The sequence below is a fragment of the Chlorocebus sabaeus genome, chromosome 24, assembly GCF_047675955.1.
Source record: "Chlorocebus sabaeus isolate Y175 chromosome 24, mChlSab1.0.hap1, whole genome shotgun sequence".
NCBI lineage: Eukaryota > Metazoa > Chordata > Mammalia > Primates > Cercopithecidae > Chlorocebus > Chlorocebus sabaeus.
Genome location: NC_132927.1, coordinates 39,742,841 through 39,761,025, shown reverse-complemented (window position 1 = coordinate 39,761,025; position 18,185 = coordinate 39,742,841). Strand labels below are relative to the sequence as shown.

General features: G+C 41.1%; 1 protein-coding gene across 4 annotated transcripts in view; it reads left to right on the top strand.

The window, feature by feature from the left end:
* Positions 1 to 18,185, top strand: part of PPP2R5E (protein phosphatase 2 regulatory subunit B'epsilon) — a 170,757-nt gene that overhangs the window by 139,041 nt on the left and 13,531 nt on the right. For all 4 annotated transcript variants that reach the window (XM_007986919.3, XM_007986920.3, XM_007986918.3 and 1 more), the window contains 6 exons: positions 7,204 to 7,334; positions 8,402 to 8,461; positions 9,748 to 9,856; positions 11,627 to 11,680; positions 11,784 to 11,834; positions 13,914 to 14,033. In XM_007986919.3, the coding sequence (XP_007985110.1) occupies positions 7,204 to 7,334; positions 8,402 to 8,461; positions 9,748 to 9,856; positions 11,627 to 11,680; positions 11,784 to 11,834; positions 13,914 to 14,033 (525 nt within the window). The remainder of the gene's footprint in view (positions 1 to 7,203; positions 7,335 to 8,401; positions 8,462 to 9,747; positions 9,857 to 11,626; positions 11,681 to 11,783; positions 11,835 to 13,913; positions 14,034 to 18,185) is intronic.

The window sequence follows — 18,185 nt, the reverse complement described above, 5'->3', positions numbered from 1 at the left end:
ATTGTTTGTTGTGGTCTTTTATGTTAAAATATCTGGTGATCTTTGACTTCATAGCCATAATTACATGTTAGTCTACCGAAAAGTTGCTTAGAACTTGTGTATGTTACAGTGTGCATATGTGTGTTTATATTTGCATGGTGACACATGGCAACTGGTGACTTTGAATGGGATAACTGGTCAAGGACCTTGCCATTTCATTAGGAAACCCTCAGCTGTTAGCATATCTGTAGGTCTTTCTTCTTGAGGCTGTCAGTTTCTTCCAAAAGGGACTTTCTGATCTTCTGACTTACATAGCATTGGGAGCCTGGTCAGGGAAGAAAGCTGGCAAATATGTCCCTTTTAGGTATGCAGAGTTTTATTTCATCCCATTATTTCCAACAAGTGATTTACTTAACGTGTATGATGTCTCCAAGACTAGATACTTACTCATTCTCTCCAGACTTACATTGTAAATCATCAGTACACTACATGGGATCTGGGGGGTCTTCTACAGACTTTCAACCAGTCCTCCTGTTTTTAGCTATTTCTCACACCCTTACCATCAAATATATCTGGTGCCTTTAGTTTCTAAGCCTTTTAAGGGTTCTGTGGAGTGAACTGGCCTGCTTCTTGTTGGCTTCCTTCCCTGCTTGCAGAATGGAAAAACACTTAGCAGACTGGAGAAAGAGGAAACCTAAGATAGTTACCTCTTGTCATCCACTTCCATCTTTGAGAAGTCTACAAATAAGTCCAAATTTTCTCTCCAGTCCTCTCTATGCCAAGGCTTTCTTCTATTCTTATTCTTTCACTGTCGTTTTAGGGAGGATTCAGGAGGAGAGAGGTTCAATTCCCCTGCCTAGCTGGAAGACCTTTACAGCCCTTTTTCATTTCACTCTTCTCATTTTGCTGTAGATTTATGAGTTCAAAGAAAGGTTATTTGGCTAAATCACTATGTAGTTTATCCCTATTTGTGAGCTTCAAGAAGGCTGGTTTCTGTAAACTTGGAGTTAGTATGTTGACAAGTCTGTCTTTCCTCTGTAATCACCTTGGAAATGCTCCAGCTTCTTAACTTCTTTTCTTTGACTACAAGCTGCCTGTTATATTATGGATGGCACAGTCCACTTAGGCATTTACAGGTGTGGGCGTATATTTCTTTTTTTGTGTGGAAGTGATTGGGACTATAGATATGACTAAGCACACTCATATTATTTTGTTTTGGAAATCAGAGCTCATCCTACTCCCCCTTTTTTTGGCCTGTGCACTATTATATTTCTGTCTCATGCATCATAAAATCATCAAAAGCATGTTCTACAGAGAAGCAGAAAAATAGTTTAATACTGTAGTTCATCTTTCTTTCTCATAGAACATGATACATTTAATATTTGTGGCTTTGTAAATATCTAAAGTTAGGCACCTGGCAATGCATTTTGTTTGAGAGCCTAATGAAAACATCAGTTAAACATTTCTTGCTTAATTATTATGTATTCATTAAACTCAAAATTAAGAGTATACAAGGAAAGTTGATTCAAGTTTTGCTAATATTACACACCCTCAAACCTCCTCTTATGTTGGTTATAAGTTATTCATTAAAGCCTTTTGAAACACTTAAAAGTAGAAACCAAATTTAAAAAATAAAATTTACAAGGTTAATTATTTCTATTAGCCTTGGAATGGGATTGGGTGGATGGGTGGACTGGGTGGGTGGATTAGAGAGCTTATGTCATTTGGAACTTTATTATAGATAAAGAGATATTGAGTCTATATGGGGCCTTTGTTTTTTTTTTGCTAGCTGGAGCTACATGCCTTTCTTTCCTAGATAGAATGTTTTCCTGTGGAAATGTGTTAACTTGCCCATTGCCTCCCCTGATGGGCTCCACAATTGTTCTACAATGTGTATGTCCAGCAATGAGGACCATCGCTGGCACATAGAAAGAACTCAGTACGTATGTAGTTATTGTATTGCTGAATGGGCAGAGAGCGGTAGTTCACAACATCTTCTGTTTGGATAGGCTGCTAGTAAAAGCATGTACTATTGAACCTGTGAGGAGCACTCTTATCCCACTTCTAACTCCTCATTTCTTCATGGGTCGGCCTGGATGTCTCTTCCTTTAGAAGCCTTCCCTGATCACTCCACTTCTTCCAAATACAGTAGATGTGTCTGCTGTGTATTTATACAACACCCTGAACTACTTAACATGCTGTTTATTTAATTGTTTGTATTCCCCATTAGAATAGGCTCTGAGAAAGCAAAGACTGTATCTGTCTTGCTTATCATTGTATCCCTGACAGCTTGCCCACTGGCTGGCCTTTAATAAGCACACCATAAATGTTTACTTGAAATACTCATTTTTAAAATGAATGAATGAATGAATGAATGAATGAATGAATGATAGATGGATGGTGGATGGCATTGTGTAGCTAAAAATTGTGTCCTGTCTGTCTACCTATTTTTGAAGACCATCCTTTAGTTTGTGTTTCCTGCCATGTTTGAGGGACCTTTTTTTTTTGTCCATAACTCTGTCTTTTATTTAAAGTAAAACACCAAACAAAAGCACATTCGATTATTGACCATGAAGTTTTAATTCTGCTGTCAGTCTCAACCTCATGTCTTAATCACCTGAGGTCAAACTTACATATGTCTTGATAGCCTTTTTGATGACGATGGTAGTCTGCTTTAATTTGTGTGCTATGTGCTCTTGAAATGTTTTGCTATAAAGACACTAGAACTGAATTTTGCTTTATTTCAATGATGATGAATATAAAAAAAAACAACTCAGTAACATTCAAACCGATTTCCAAGTTTGTTCTTCAACCAGAGGAACTTGCACACTGACTTTTTGTAAAGGTAGCAGATTTATTGTGTTGTAATTCATACACCATAAAATTCGCCATTTTAAAGTTTCCAATTTAGTGGTTTTTAGTATATTTACAGAGTCATGCAACCATCACCACAGTATCATTGCGGGATGTTTTCATCATCCCCCGAAGAAATTCAGACCCATGGGAGGCTGAAGCAGGAGAATCTCTTGAATCTGGGAGATGGAGGTTGCGGTGAGCTGAGATAGCGCCATTGCACTCCAGCCTAGTGACAGAGCAACACTCTGTCTCAAAAAAAAAATCCAGACCTATTAGTAGCCACTCTCCATTCTGCTTTCTGCCACTGTGGATTTGCCTATTCTGGTTATTTCACATACATGGAATCATACATTGTATGGCCTTCTGTTCTGGTTTCTTTTACTTAGCATGATGTTTGAAAGATTCATTCATGTTGTAACATGTATCAGTACTTTGTTCCTTTTTGTGGCTGAATAATATTCCCTGGCATCACATTTTGTTTATTAACTGACAGATATTTGGGTTGTTTCACTTTTTAGCTATTATGAATATTGCTCCCATGAACATTTGTGTACACGTTTTTGTGTGGACATGTGTTTTCAGTTCTGTTGGATATATACATGAAAGTGGAATTGCTTAGTCATATGGTAACTCTGTGGGAGATTGAGGAACTGCCAAACTGTTTTCCAAAATAGCTGCACCATTTTACATTCTTACCAACAATGATGAGGGTTCCAGTTTCTCCATATCCTCGCCAACACTTTTTATTATCCCTCTTTTTCATTATAGCCTTCCATTGAGTATCTCCTTGTTGGATTTTCTTTTTTTTGTTTCCAAGGTGAAGTCTTGCTCTGTCGCCTAGGCTGGAGTACAGCGGTGCGATCTCGGCTCACTGCAAACTCTACCTCAGGTTCAAGCAATTCTTCTGCCTCAGCCTCCTGAGTAGCTGGGAATACAGGCATGTGCCAGCACGCCTGGCTAATTTTTGTGTTTTTAGTGGAGATGGGATTTCACCATGTTGGCCAGGCTGATCTCAAACCGTGACCTCGTGATCTACCCCCTCAGCTCCCAAAGTGCTAGGATTACAGGTGTGAGCCAGGGTTTGCTTTTCTGTAATGATCAATAAAATAGAGCACTTTTCATGTGTTTATTGACCAAAATTTGTATACTTCCTTTGCGATTTAGCTGTTAAATAAAATCCTTTGTCCATTTTTAAACTGGGTTTTCTTCTTATTGTTGAGCTTTTAAAATTATTTTTTCTTGTTTTTTTTTGTTGTTGTTTTTGAGACAGAGTTTCTCTCTCTGCTGCTCAGACTGAAGTGCAGTGGCACGATCACGGCTCAGTGCAGTCTTAATCTCCTGAGGCTCAGGTGATATCCTCCCACTTGAGCCTCCCAAATACCTGGAACTACAGGCATGTGCCACCAAGCCTGGCTAATTTTTGAATTTCTTTGTAGAGACAGGATTTTGCCATGTTGCCAAGACTGGTCTCAAACTGCTGGGCACAAGCGATCCACCCGCCTCTGCCTCCCAAAGTGCTGAGATTGTAGGTGTGAGCCACCATGCCTGACCTAAAAGTTCTTTATATATTGTGGATACTAGTCCCTTATCAGATATATGGTTTATAAATACAGTTGACCTTGAACAGTGCAGATATTAGGGGCAGTGAACCCCTGAGCAGTTGAAAAGTATATGTATAACTTGACTTTCCAGAAACTTAACTACAAATAGCCTGCTGTTGACAGGAAGCCTTACTGATAACATAAACAGCTGAATAACACATATTTTGTATGCTATCTGTATTATATACTGTGTTCTTACAATAAAGCAAGCTAGAGAAAAGAAAATGTTAAGAAAATTATCAAGAAAAGAAAACACATTTTCTGTTCATTAATGGGAGGTAGGTCATCATAAAGATCTTCATCCTTGTGGTCTTCACGTTGCGTAGGCTGAGGAGGTTGGGAGGAAGAGGAAGGGTTGGTCTTGCTGTCTCAGGGTAGCAAGAGTGGAAGAAAAAAAAAATTTTTTTTTAAAAATTGAGACCGAGTCTTGCTCTCTCTCCCAGGCTGGAGTTCAGTGGTGCAATCTTGGCTCACTGCAACATCTGCCTCCCAAGTTCAAGTAGTTCTCCTGCCTCAGCCTCCTGAGTTGCTAGGATTACAGGCACCCATCACGACACCCAGCTAATTTTTGTACTTTTAGTAGAGATGGGATTTCACCATGTTGGCCAGGCTGGTCTCAAACTCCTGACCTCAAGTGAACAACCTGCCTCAGCCTCCCAAAGTGCTAGGATTACAGGGGTGAACCACCACGCCCAGCCAAGAGTGGAAGAAAATTTGCATGCAAGTGAACTTGCACAGGGTCAGCTGTATCTTCTCCCAGTGTGTGCATTCTCTTTTCACTTTGTTGATGGTGTCCTTTGAAGCATGAATGGTTTCAAATTTGGGGGAAGTCTAATTTATTTGTTTGTTGCTTATGGTTTGGGTCATATCTAAGAAATACCACCTAATCTAGGGTTATGAAGCTTTCTTCTTCTTTTTTTTTTTTTATAATTTAGCTCTATTTTAGGTTGATTTCATTTTGAGTTAATCTGAATGTATGTTGTGAGGTAGAAGTTCAACTTACTCTTTTGCATGTGGATATCCTATTGTTCCAGCACCATTTGTTGAAAATACTATTCTTTCCCCATTGAAATGACTTGGCATTCTTGTTGAAAATCAGTTGACCATAAATGTGAGGGCTTATTTTGGGGCTCTCAGTTCTATTCCATTAATCCATCTGTATGTCTGTCTTTATGCCAGTACCACACTGTCTTGATTACTGTATTTGGACTAAGTTTTGAAATAGAGAAGTGTGAATCTTTCAAGTTTTGTTTCCCTCAAGAGTATTTTGGCTCTTCTGGCTCTCTTGCATTTCCATATTAATTTTAGTATCAGCTTGTCAATGATACAAAAACAAAGCAGCTGGAATTTTTGATAGAGATTGAGTTGAATCTGTTGTGCCCACTGGCATTTGGCTGAAACTTTAGCTTGTTACCTCTTTTGGACTAGTTGCGTGGACTTCATTTTGAGCACATAGATGTGATGTTACCAGGATTTGGTTATTAACTTTAGATTACAAATGTTTGGGAACTTAAACATGTTATCCACGGCTGGGCGTGACCAATATGACGAAACCTCGTGTCTACTAAAAATACAAAAAGTTAGCTGGGTGTGGTGGCAGGTGCCTGTAGTCTCAGCTACTTGGGAGGCTGAGACAGGAGAATTGCTTGCTTGAACCCAGGAGGTAGAGGTTGCAGTGAGCTGTGATCGTGCCACTGCACTCCAGCCTGGGCAACAGAGCAAGACTCTGTCTCAAAAAAAAAAAAAAAAAGAAAAACAAAACTTTTTCACATATAACATACATACGGAAATAATCAACGTTCACTTCGATGACTGTTTACAGAGTGAGCACACTTATGTAACGAGAGTCCGGATCTAAAAAGGACCGTTGCCAATATCATTCAGACTTTTCGATGCTTGCTTTGATTCAGAATTTTTTCATTTTCCTGGATGTTCTAGTAGAGCTGAAGGCTTATCTTTTTTTTTTTTTTTTTTTTTTTTTAAAAGACTGAGTCTTGCTCTGTCACCCAGACTGGAGTGCAATGGTGCGATCTCGGCTCACTGCAACCTCTGCCTCCTGGGTTCAAGTGATTCTTCTGCCTCAGCCTTCTGAGTAGCTGTGATTACAGGAGCCCACCACCACACGTGGCTAATTTTTGTATTTTTACTAGAGACAGGGTTTCACCATGTTGTCCAGGGTGGTCTTAAACTCCTGACCTCAGGTGATCCACCTGCCTCGGCCTCCCCAGGTGCTGGGATAAGAGGCGTGAGTCATCACGCCCAGTCAGCTTATTTTAACTGTGTATTTGGAATATCAGTAGATAGCATAGTGAAGTGGTTGAGATCATGGACTTTTGGCCTCAACTGCTGGGATTCAAATTCTAGCTTTACCACCTATTAGCTGTGAGACTGTGGGCACATTTCTTAACCCTTATGTGCCCCAGTTTCCTCTTTTGTAAAAGGGGGACAAAACTACCTCATCGGGAGGATTAATATGTAGATTGCGTGGAAAATTGCCTGATGATCACAGTAAGTGCCATATGTGTATTAGCTATTATTCATATTATTACTTTTATTGTTGTTATTTTGTATTTGTATTTCTTTAGTGGAATATAAGCTCCTTGTCTGACTTGTTTATCATGATATGCCCAAAAACTAGCACTGTGCCTGGCACATAATAGATATTCAACACATTTTTGAGGAAAGAAGGAGGAGATTTTAAATAATAGAATTCCTAAATCCTTTTCTGAAACTGCCTTTGACAGCTGTAATGTCTCATTTACAACAGCTTCTGGAGCTATTTGACAGCGAAGACCCTCGGGAACGGGACTACTTAAAAACAGTCTTACACAGAATTTATGGCAAGTTTCTTGGTCTTAGAGCATTTATCCGAAAACAGATTAACAATATTTTTCTAAGGTAAGTGGAGGGTCATGGCGGAATAAAGAGAAGCAAAGTTGGTGTTTTTATGGAAGTATTAAGTAAATCTGAAATATCTGAAAACAGTATACTGACTTCTCTTTTTCCCTTTCTGCCTTCCTTCCTTCATTCTCCTGTCCTCTCTCCTTCCTCTCCCTCTACCCGCTTCCCCCTTCTCTCTTCCCCCTTCTCTCTTCCCCCATCTTCTCCTCCCACCCTCTTCCTCCTCTATTCTTCTTCCTCTCCCCCTCCTCCCCTGCCCCTCCTTCTTCTCTACCCCTCCTCTCCCTCTACTTTCCCCCTCCTCCTCCCTCTCTCCTGCTTTTCTCCTCCTCCTCCTCTCCTCCTTTCTTCTCCTCCTCCTCTTTTCTCCCCTCTCCTCCTCCTGTCTTACTCTCTCTCCTTCTCTCCTCCACCATCTCCTCCTCTCTTTCCTCCTCACCTGACCCCTCCCCCTTCTCCTCCTCTTTTCCTTCCTCTCTTCCCCCACCTCTCCCCCCACCTCTCCCTCCCCCATCTTCCCCCCTCTTCGTCTCTTCCCCCCTTCCTCTCTTCACCCCCCTCCTCTTCTCCTCCCCCCTTCCCTTTTCTCCCCTCTCCCCCTTCTCCTCTTCTCCTCCCTCTCCTCCTCTCTTCCCCCATCTCTCCTCTGTCTCCTCCTCTCTTCCCCCTCCTCCTCCCTTCTCCTCCCTTCTCCCTCTGCCTCTCCTCTTTTCCACCCTCTCCTCCTCTCCTCCCCCCTCCTCCTCCCCCCTCCTCCTCCCTCTCCTTCTCTTTTCCCCTTCTCTTCTCCCCCTCTCTTCCCATCTTGTCTTCCCTCTCCTCTCTTCCCCTGTCTCTCCCCCATCCCTTGTCTCCCCTCTCTCCTCCTCTTTTCCCTCCTCTCCTCCTCCTCTCTTCCTCCTCCTCCTCCTTCTCCCCCTCTTCCCCCTTCTCTTCCGTCTCCTCCTCTCTTCCCCGCTCTCCTCGTCCTCCCCCTTCTTGTCCTCCCCTCCTCCTCCTCTTTTTCTCCCTCCCTTCTCCTCCTCCTCTCCTCCTTTCTCCTCCTGTTTCTTCTCTTCTCTCAGGTTTGTTTATGAAACAGAACACTTCAATGGTGTAGCTGAACTGCTGGAAATATTAGGAAGGTGAGCACGGTTTTTCTAATTGCTAATTTCAGGTGAATATTATTTAAAAATTAGGTTCAGGTGGCACCAGGAGATGCTCACCTAGTTCTCTTGCTGTATGTACATTGGGTCTCTGTCATTTGTGCCTGTTAGCATATTTTCCAACTGACTGTACAAGACACAATTTCATTTCCCTTCTTCCACAATTATGCATTGCCAGTTCCACTGGAATGACTGAAAGAGCTAACAGTTCATTCATTACTAGAAAGATGATACATCTAATTATGGTCGGGCCAGTTACTCCAAAACATCTTATTCTCATTAGTTTTTAGGCTATCTGGTCCTTTGCCTTATCTGTTGAAAGCAGGTTGATAATAATTGGAAAGATTGCCATTTTCAAAGGAGTTGTGTATCTGGGTATAGTCCTTGAACAGCTGCTGCTTGGAGTAGTGGAATGAATTGGAAAGAGCTGTGGTCTAAGTTTCTACACACAAGGAAGGATAATGTAGCTGGACAATGTGATTACTTAATCTTTTCTCCTAACATGAAGAGAAAAAGAAGGTGGAGTCACACAGCTTTCTCTCAGTGACTTTCCTAGGCTGGGCAGAGGTTTCAGGAATGAGAAGGAATGATACCTGGAAATGGAAAAGGTCATATTTAAGGCGGAAGCAAGCAAGGTGGGCCATTATTTGGAGAAGGAAAAGAGAGGGAAAATAAAGGGTTTTGATAAAGAACTTTTGGAAACTATCTGACTAATTTTAGGAGCACAGGAGCCTTTGTTGGGTGATCAGAAGCAAATTTTCTTCTCTTAAATTTCCTTCCAACTTATTGTATGCCTTGAAGTCATTAAGAAATCCTGGCTGGGTGCGGTGGCTCACGCCTATTATCCCAGCACTTTGGGAGGCCGAGGTGGGCAGATCACTTGCTGCGGTTAAGAATTCTAGACCAGTCTGGACAACATGGTGAAATCCCGTCTCTAATAAAAATACAAAAAAATTAGTCAGGCATGGTGGTGGGTGCCTATAACCCCAGCTACTCGGGAGGCTGAGCATGGGAATAGCTTGAATCCCAGAGGTGAAGGTTGCAGTGAGCTGAGATTGGGCCACTGCACTCCAGCCTGGGCAATAGAGCAAGACTCTATCTAAAAAAAGAAGAAAAGAAAAGAAATTCTGAATGCCACTGGGGTGGGTATTATGTTGTTTTGTACAAACAAACTGATTAAGTTTAACTAATATCACAAGAACAGTTTGTCTCAGTTTAACTTGTTGTGGTAACATTGCTAATTTGTGTCTCTTTTTTCTCCCTAGTATTATCAATGGCTTTGCTTTACCTCTTAAGGCAGAACACAAACAGTTTCTGGTGAAAGTATTGATCCCCTTACACACTGTCAGGAGCTTATCACTCTTCCATGCACAGGTAGGAGGATTTTGTACAACTACTTTTAGAAGCCAAATAAAAATTTTGCAAACTCATTGTTTTTTTGATATTGATATAGCCTTTTTTTTGAGATGGAGTCTCGCTCTGTTGCCCAGGCTGGAGTGCAGTGGCACAGTCTTAGCTCACTGCAGCCTCCGCCTCCCTGGTTCAAGCGATTCTTCTGCCTCAGCCTCCCGAGTAGCTGTGACTACAGGCGCGCACCTTCACGCCTGGCTAATTTTTGTATTTTTAGTGGAGACAGGGTTTCACCATGTTGGCCAGGATGGTCTATGTCTTCTGACCTCGTGATCCGCCCACCCTGGCCTCCCAAAGTGCTGGGATTACAGGTGTGAGCCACCGTGCCGGGCCTATAGCCTTCATTCCTAAAGGAAAGAGACTTATTAAAGTTTAAAATACTCCATGAGGGAAATAAAAATGTATGCGTTTTTTTCTGTGCACAGTAGAATCATGGAAATATTTTTAAAGTGGGAGGAGCCCTTGTTTGGTCATTTTATTTTACAGAGAACTTAGATGACTTGCCCAAGTGCACACAATAACATACTGAACATATTACATATAATAAAATGCACAGGAGTCTAGCAGATGTAGATCTTTGGACTATGTAATCATGTTTTAATGTTCTTGAATATTTTGTTCCATCCTATTTGCATTAGTCTATCAGTTGCCCTTTTTGCCTCCTGTTCTAGGTCACTCACCATGTCTTTATCACTTTCTACACATAAACACTCTCACAAGTAAACAAATCAATCAGTATTTTCACTTTTTTTTCCCCTTTAAGCCTTCATCACTTTAAAAAGCATACACTGTCTTGTCCGCATTCTAATTTTTGTGCTAACACTGCCTTGCATGGTCAGTATGTCACTGGGGGTAGATAAATTATTGGGTAGTGTTTTAAATTTTGGATAGGAAAATTTTAAATACGACTAGACTCTGACTCCTTCTTACCCCCATTGGGAAGGTTTTGAGTTTGCATAAAAACGTAACACATTTTTCTAAGCACTGTTCCTCTTTAAATGTGAAATTCTGTATTTCGAGGAAAAATTAATCCATATGTTTCTAATTTAGAACACCATCAGAATGGTCTTTTGCAAGGGTGGTTTTCTTGTCCAAGAATCTTTGTAAGCCCTTTTACAAATCTTGCCTTTGGTTTTGAAATGGGATATCATATTTCATGATTATTATTTTAAACAATCTTAGTTAGATGTGTTAGTACCAGATGTAGAACTATTCTTCCATTTCTCCAGGTTCTGACTGGCAGGTACAATCTTTCATCTCCTCGTGAAACTGCTTTAGTTTGCATGTGCCATTTCAGGCAATTGGCAAAGTTTTTTATTAAGTGCTTATTTCCCATAGAGGACTCTTGTGGAACTACAGTAAAACTCAGTACTGTTGATATTAGCAAAGAGAGAAAGGAAGCCCCTGAGATGTAGCTCAAAGTGTATGTAGGTGAGATAATTCCACAATATGCTGAGTATGATGTCTCACCTCTGCTTTTCATTAGCTGCATACTTCATGCCCTAATACTTTTTAAAAAAAAAAATTCCCTGGAGCCATGTTAATATTAGTCTTTGGCTTGAAAAAGTAGTTTCTTATTTTGCTTTATATAGATTTTATTTTTATGATAATTAAAATGAATTGAATGTGAAGTTATTAAAACCAGTCTGGAAACCTTTTAGGAAGTTTTAATATTATATCTTTTGAGCCCTTACTGTATAGAATTTAAAATTTTGCCTTTTATTTTTTACTCAGCTGGCATATTGTATAGTACAGTTTCTGGAGAAAGATCCTTCACTCACAGAACCAGTAAGTCTTTCTTCCATAATTTCAAAAACTTCACAAAAATTACCTTTCCCAGAAATATATATGAAAAATTAAATGCCATTTGTTTTTCTCCTTTTCATTTTAGGTTATTAGGGGGTTAATGAAATTTTGGCCTAAAACATGTAGTCAAAAAGAGGTAAGTGTTTACTGTCAGAGAGTGTTCATAGTTTACTGAGTATTTTACTGAGTGCCAAGCATTGGGCTAAGCATGTATAAAACCACATCATCAGGGCCAGGCATGGTGGCTCACGCCTGTAATCCCAGCACTTTGGGAGGCCGAGGTGGGCAGATCACTTGAGGTTGGGAGTTCGAGACCAGCCTGACCAACATGGCGAAACCCCATCTCTACTAAAAATACAAAATTAGCCGGGCGTGGTGGCACATGCCTGTAATCTCAGCTACCCAGGAGGCTGAGGCAGGAGAACTGCTTGAATCCGGGAGGTGGAGGTTGCAGTGAGCCGAAATCGTACCATTGCACTCCAGCTTGGGCAATAAGAGTGAAACTCTGTCTCAAAAACAAAACAAAACAAGCAAAACACAACAAAACAGCATCATCTCATTTAAACCTCATTGTAACTCTGTAAGGCAGCGCTGTCAAAATTCTTGTTTTACTAGTTTTGAAACTGTTAGAGAGGTTAAATAGCCTGCCCCAGTACACTAAGTAAGTACAGATGATTAGACCCGAACTCGCCTGCTTGACTCCTGAACCCTGGCTTTTTATTCACTGTGCTATTCAGCCTCAGGTAAGCCCAGGCCAGGCCCCAATCATGTGTCCAGTTGTCTAGCTTTGTTGATGTTCCCTTCCTAGTGGCCCCGTTCATAATATGAAGGTTTTGCTGTCACTATAGAAAGATGCTAGAGCAGCCTGCCCAAATACTCACTTTAAAGCATAGTATAGCTGGATCTTACTGTGTCATCTTAGGATAGACAACAGACCTTTAGTTTCAACCATTCACAAATTACCCTGGAGGGTTCAGACCTACAATCATTTGTGCCTTTGCTGAGAACTCACCAGGCAGGTGCTACTTTGTGAGGCTGCTTTAAGGTAGTGCGTGAGTTTCTTAGCTGGAGTTGAGCCTAAATGAGCACCAGATCTGCAGTCACTCTTCTGGCAGGTTAGCAACCATGTGGAAAATGGCTCAGAAAAAAAGATCAGCAGTTAGTTTTATATTTGGTTAAAATTTTGGGAGAAATTCCATTTACATATTAACAAATGGCAAGGGTCTACTATATTTTACTTTTAGCAGAAATACCTTCCTTCTCAAATCAGCTTCAATTCTCCAAACCCTATTTTAATTTCAGAAAGTCATTTAATTAAAATCTGTTAGGTAAAATTGAACTGTGCATTGCTACCCAGATACATTTCAAAATATGAAGGCATTGTTATTTTTCATATTTTGATTGCTCACTTTATTTTTTTTCAAAGTAATTATTTTTTTATAGCTACATACATAATCTGGTTTTTATTTCTCTGTCATTTTCCCATTATATTTAAAACAATTGACTCTACTGTGGATTTGGCTCCATACTGTGATCTAAAAACTCTGTTTCTTGCGGCACCCGGTGCTGAGTTCACAAGATTCACTCTGCTCTGTAGAGAGCAAGCGTGCGTGCGTGTGTGTGTGCATGCATGTGCGTGTGTGTGTGTCTAGAATGCGTCAGTGCGTGCTCATGGGTTTAAAGTGGCACCTGCATGTGGGTGAGTCTGCTCATTTGTGTTTCTTGAACTTTTTGTTGTATTAATGAGTGCGTTCTAGAGCATCAAGCATGTAGCAAGGGGCTATAAGTATTTGGCAAATAACCACATTTGAACTTTTGCTCTTCCATGTAGGAGGGCTGCCTTCTCATTGTTTTAAAAAAAACAAAAAAAGTGTTGTGGAAAGAGAGCTGGGTTACTGGTAATAGAGAGGAAAGCCCTACGGGGTCAGTTTTGCTTCTCAGGGGCCGGCGCAGTGTGTGAGTGTCCCTCGTTCTGTGTAACATATGTAACAAGTAAGAGTATTTTTTCCAAGTATGTAGAATTTTTCCAAGTACCCTGTGGTGAATTCTTTGTGGAACAAACATCTTCTAACATGGGATAATGCCTAGTTCATTTATGTTTGGTGTTATGTGTAAATTTTTCTTACAATAGTCCAAACTCTCATTAGTCCTCCTTGTTCTTACGGATTTTTTTGTGTGACATGCCTCACATCTTGTGTTTTGCTTGTACTTACAGGTCATGTTCCTTGGGGAACTGGAAGAAATATTGGATGTGATTGAACCTTCACAATTTGTTAAAATCCAAGAACCTTTGTTTAAACAAATCGCCAAGTGTGTATCTAGCCCCCATTTTCAGGTTAGTAGTAAAGAGGACACGAGCCAGGGAGCATGAGTTATTTTGGTTAAATTTTATTTGTTTCAAAAGCAATGTAATGGACACTAGCTACCTCTTGTTTATTTGCTGTCTCCTCACAGGATAATAATTTTAACAGTGGCCACCTTATCTTGAGCGCTTGATACCTAACAGCCACAGTAATGGTGCTTTCTCTCCAGTAGCTTTAATTCTCCTAACACCCTGCAAGGAAGGCATTATGTTTTTTTATAGACATGCAGATATGAACACTGAAGCTCAAAATGGTCAAAAGTATTTCAGATAATTCCTAAATAAGTGGGCTGGTGGGGTTTCTCTACTGTGTAAGAGAGAATGCTAAATAATGTTTAAGAGGAAAAAGGAGAAAACCTAATATTCCATACTATGCTAGATACTTTACGTACATTGTTTATAAATGTCCCATTATCCGCTGAAGCTTTTCTAGATGGAAAAAAAAAAAAAAAAAAAAAAAAAAGGCTCGGAGAGCAATTTACTGTAGGTCCCAAGTCGATAGAGTAGAGTCAAATTTTGATCTTTGGTGTAGCTTTTTGCTAAAGCCAGTGACCTTCCCGTGACACTGCTCTGCCTCCTCGTGGCCACTCAGGGGCAACGCTTTTCTTTCTTGGGGCCTTGGCTGCTGTGCTGTGGAACCCATACGGGAGGGAAGAAGGGTAAACTGGGGGAGCACACATTAGGTTTGATCCTTTGGCTGTCTCACCTAAGGCCCGTTTCATAAACTTAGACTCTGCCTATTGATTGGAAGAGATTGTTCAGAGTGTGGTTCTTAGCACAGAACCAGACCTCTAATGGTGTTATTTGATGGTGGACTTTTTCCCTAAGCTGTCATTATGCTGCGTAGTTAGAGACACTGGCTGCTGCTGCTGTTTTGATTTCTGACCAAAAGACATGTTAATATGTTAAAGCAGTAACCTTATGGCAATCCAGCAGTTGTACCACAAAACAAGAAAAAAGAAGGTAGAAACTGTGACGAGCCTGAATAAAAATGGAAAAATTACAGAACAGTATATAGATATTTTGATACCACCCAGGGCCTTTAGTGCTCACATATCTGGATTGTTTACCTTAGTTTTTTTCATTTTTCAGCAGGATGTTTGGCATTATGGAAGTCAAGGAACAAGTATCTTTTTTTTTTTTTTTTTTTTTTGAGGCAGAGTCTCACTTTGTTGCCCAGGCTGGAGTGCAGTGGTGCAGTCTCGGCTCACTGCAGGCTCCGCCTCCCAGGAAACAAGTATCTTTTTAAAAATGAGCATCACCAGCTGGGCGCAGTGGCTCATGCCTGTAATCCCAGCACTTCAGGAGGCTAAGGCGGGTGGATCATGAGGTCAGGAGTTTGAGACCAGCCAGGCCAACATGGTGAAACCTGGTCTCTATTAAAAATACAAAAATTTAGCTGGGCGTGGTAGCGGGCGCCTGTAATCCAAACTACTCAGGAAGCTGTGGCAGGAGAATCACTTGAAACCGGAAGGCAGAGATTGCAGTGAGCCAAGATTATGCCATTGTACTCCAGCCTGGGCAACAAGAGCGAAACTCCATCTTAAAAAAAAAAAAAATCACCAGAAAGGCCTAAGTGATACTCAGAAGCTTAGAAAAGAGAGGCCATATCTTGGTCAGCTTGGGCTGCCATAACATAACACCATAGACCGGCGACTTAACCATGTATTTTCTCACAGCCCTGGAGGCCAGAAGTTTGAGATCAGGATGACAGCATGGTTGGTTTCTGGTTGTTTTCTGGCTTGCAGATGGCCCTCTTCTTGCTGTGCGCTCATGTGGCCTTTCCTGGCGTGTGCATACAGAGAGAGGCAATCTCACTCTCTTCCTCTTCTTATAAGACCCCCAGTCTTATTTGGTTAGGACCCCACCCTTATGAGCTCATGTAACCTTAATTACCTCCTAAAAGTCATGTGTCCAAATACAGTCATGTTGGGGGTTAGGACTTCAACATATGAATTGTGAAGGGCACACAATTCAATTTGTAGCAGAAAAAAAAAGAATTTTCAATTATTTGGCAGAAGTAAAATTGAGAACAAAGGAAAGAGTCTCTTATTTATTTCTTAAGTGTTCATTAATGTTTACTGGATAAACCAACAAATACATTAATAAATGTTTGCTGGTTCTTCCATAAACATTTATTAATGAATTTGCTGGTTCATCCATTTATTGAGTGGCCGCCCTATGCAGCCAGACACTTCTCATTGTTTGCCTCAGGTATGTCATTAGGATCTGAGGTCTGCACACTGGTGACACTGCCTCTGTGTGTGCAGAAGGACAATGGATCCCAGGAAAGTAGTGGCTCTGTCCTATTGTCAGACACAGTAATTTTTAACTTTGCATAAACAATACCTTTCCTCTTTAAGGAGCTGGATACATACTTCTATTAGTGGGTTTACATATTAAAATGGATATATAAGAGATTAAGGAAGTTGTTAGAGTTAAATGGCAGGTAAGTATTGGATCTGGAGGAACATCCAAAGAGACCATGGGAGGATGCTAGTAAAGAAGGAGGCACCTAGGATTTTCCTCCAACCAGTTAGAATGTTCAGAACAGCCTCATTCTTACCCTTTTTTCTCCCTCTCCTTGCCTCCTGCTTTATCTGCATCAGCTACCTCATTTGCTTTGATGATTCCCAAACACATTTCCTCATCCATGCCTCTGCCCTCCTTTCCTTAATACCCTCTACCTGGAATGCCCTTTCCTTCATCCTTCGAAGCCCAGCTTAAATGCCACTTGCCTATGTTACATTTCCTTTTTTTTTTTTTTTTTTTTTGAGACGGAGTCTTGCCGCGTGGCCCAGGCTGGAGTGCAGTGGTGCAGTTGTAGTTCACTGCAGCATCTGCCTCCCGGGTTCAAGCGATTCTTGTGCCTCAGCTTCCTGAGTAGCTGGGACCACAGGTGCGCCCCACCATGCGCAGCTAATTTTTATGTTTTTAGTAGAGATGGGGGTTTTGCTATGTTGGCCAGACTGGTCTCGAACTCCTGACCTCGAATGATCCAACCACCTTGGCATCCCAAAGTGCTGGGATTACAGGCATGAGCCACCACACTCAGCCCCACCTATGTTACATTTCTGCCACTCCTGTTTCCCAAGTCATCTGGATTATTGATTCTACTCTTTTCCCCTCCTTCCCCTGACACTTTATTCATGTATCTGATACAGCATGTGTCACAGTTTACTTTGGATAGGCTTGTAGATGCCCCTTCTCCCACCAGCGTGTGAACTCTTTGCGGATAACAGAGTAAAGAGGTTAAGAATAGGGACTTTGGAATCTGCCACTTACTAGCCATGTGACCTTGAGCCAATGGCTTATCTCTCTGAGTCTCAGATTCTTCATCCACAAAATAGAAAAGTAATGGTACCAACTCTGTTGGTTGTGAGGAAATGAGATATTATATATGTGGGACACTTAGCACAGCACCTGGCATATAGTGAACATGCAGTAATGATTGTTTTCTTTGTACTCTCAGGGTCTAGTGCCTAATGAGTCCCAGGGTTTTGTTTTATTTTGTTTTTTTGAACCAAGCTGAATAATATAAATGGAAAAATTCTGATTTCTCATTGTCTTTCGGTAGATATATCTTATACCATTTTGTTCTCTTCTAAAACACAGCTTTTTAATCTGTATAAATGAAAGAAGCCACCCCTTTTTCCCTTTTCCCCTATAACTACCCTTTTTAGAGATTTTAGGTTTTGTTTTTGAGATGTTCCTTTGAATTCATGAAATCCAAGATGAGCCAATCAGGCCCAGCAGACCAAATTAGAGCCAGTTGATAGCTTGGTGGGCAGAGAAAAGGGATCTAAGAGATCTGAGAGGGTAGGTGCAGCCAGTGTCCCTGAGACCAGAAACTGAGCAGAAATCTCCTGGCTTTCACAGGAAGGGACCAGAAACAAACACTGGAAGAAGCCCTAGAAGTGAGGCCCCAGTCTTTACCATTTATTACCAGTGTAACCTTGCCTACATTATTCAGCCTCTCTGAATCTCTGTGTCCTCATCTGTAAAATGAACGCAGTAGTATCTCCTTTTGGGATGGTGGTAAGGATGATACATTCTACTTGCCGTGTAGGCACAGTGCCTGCCCATAGGAGGCACTTAGTAAATATTGGCTGCTTTACAGGGATG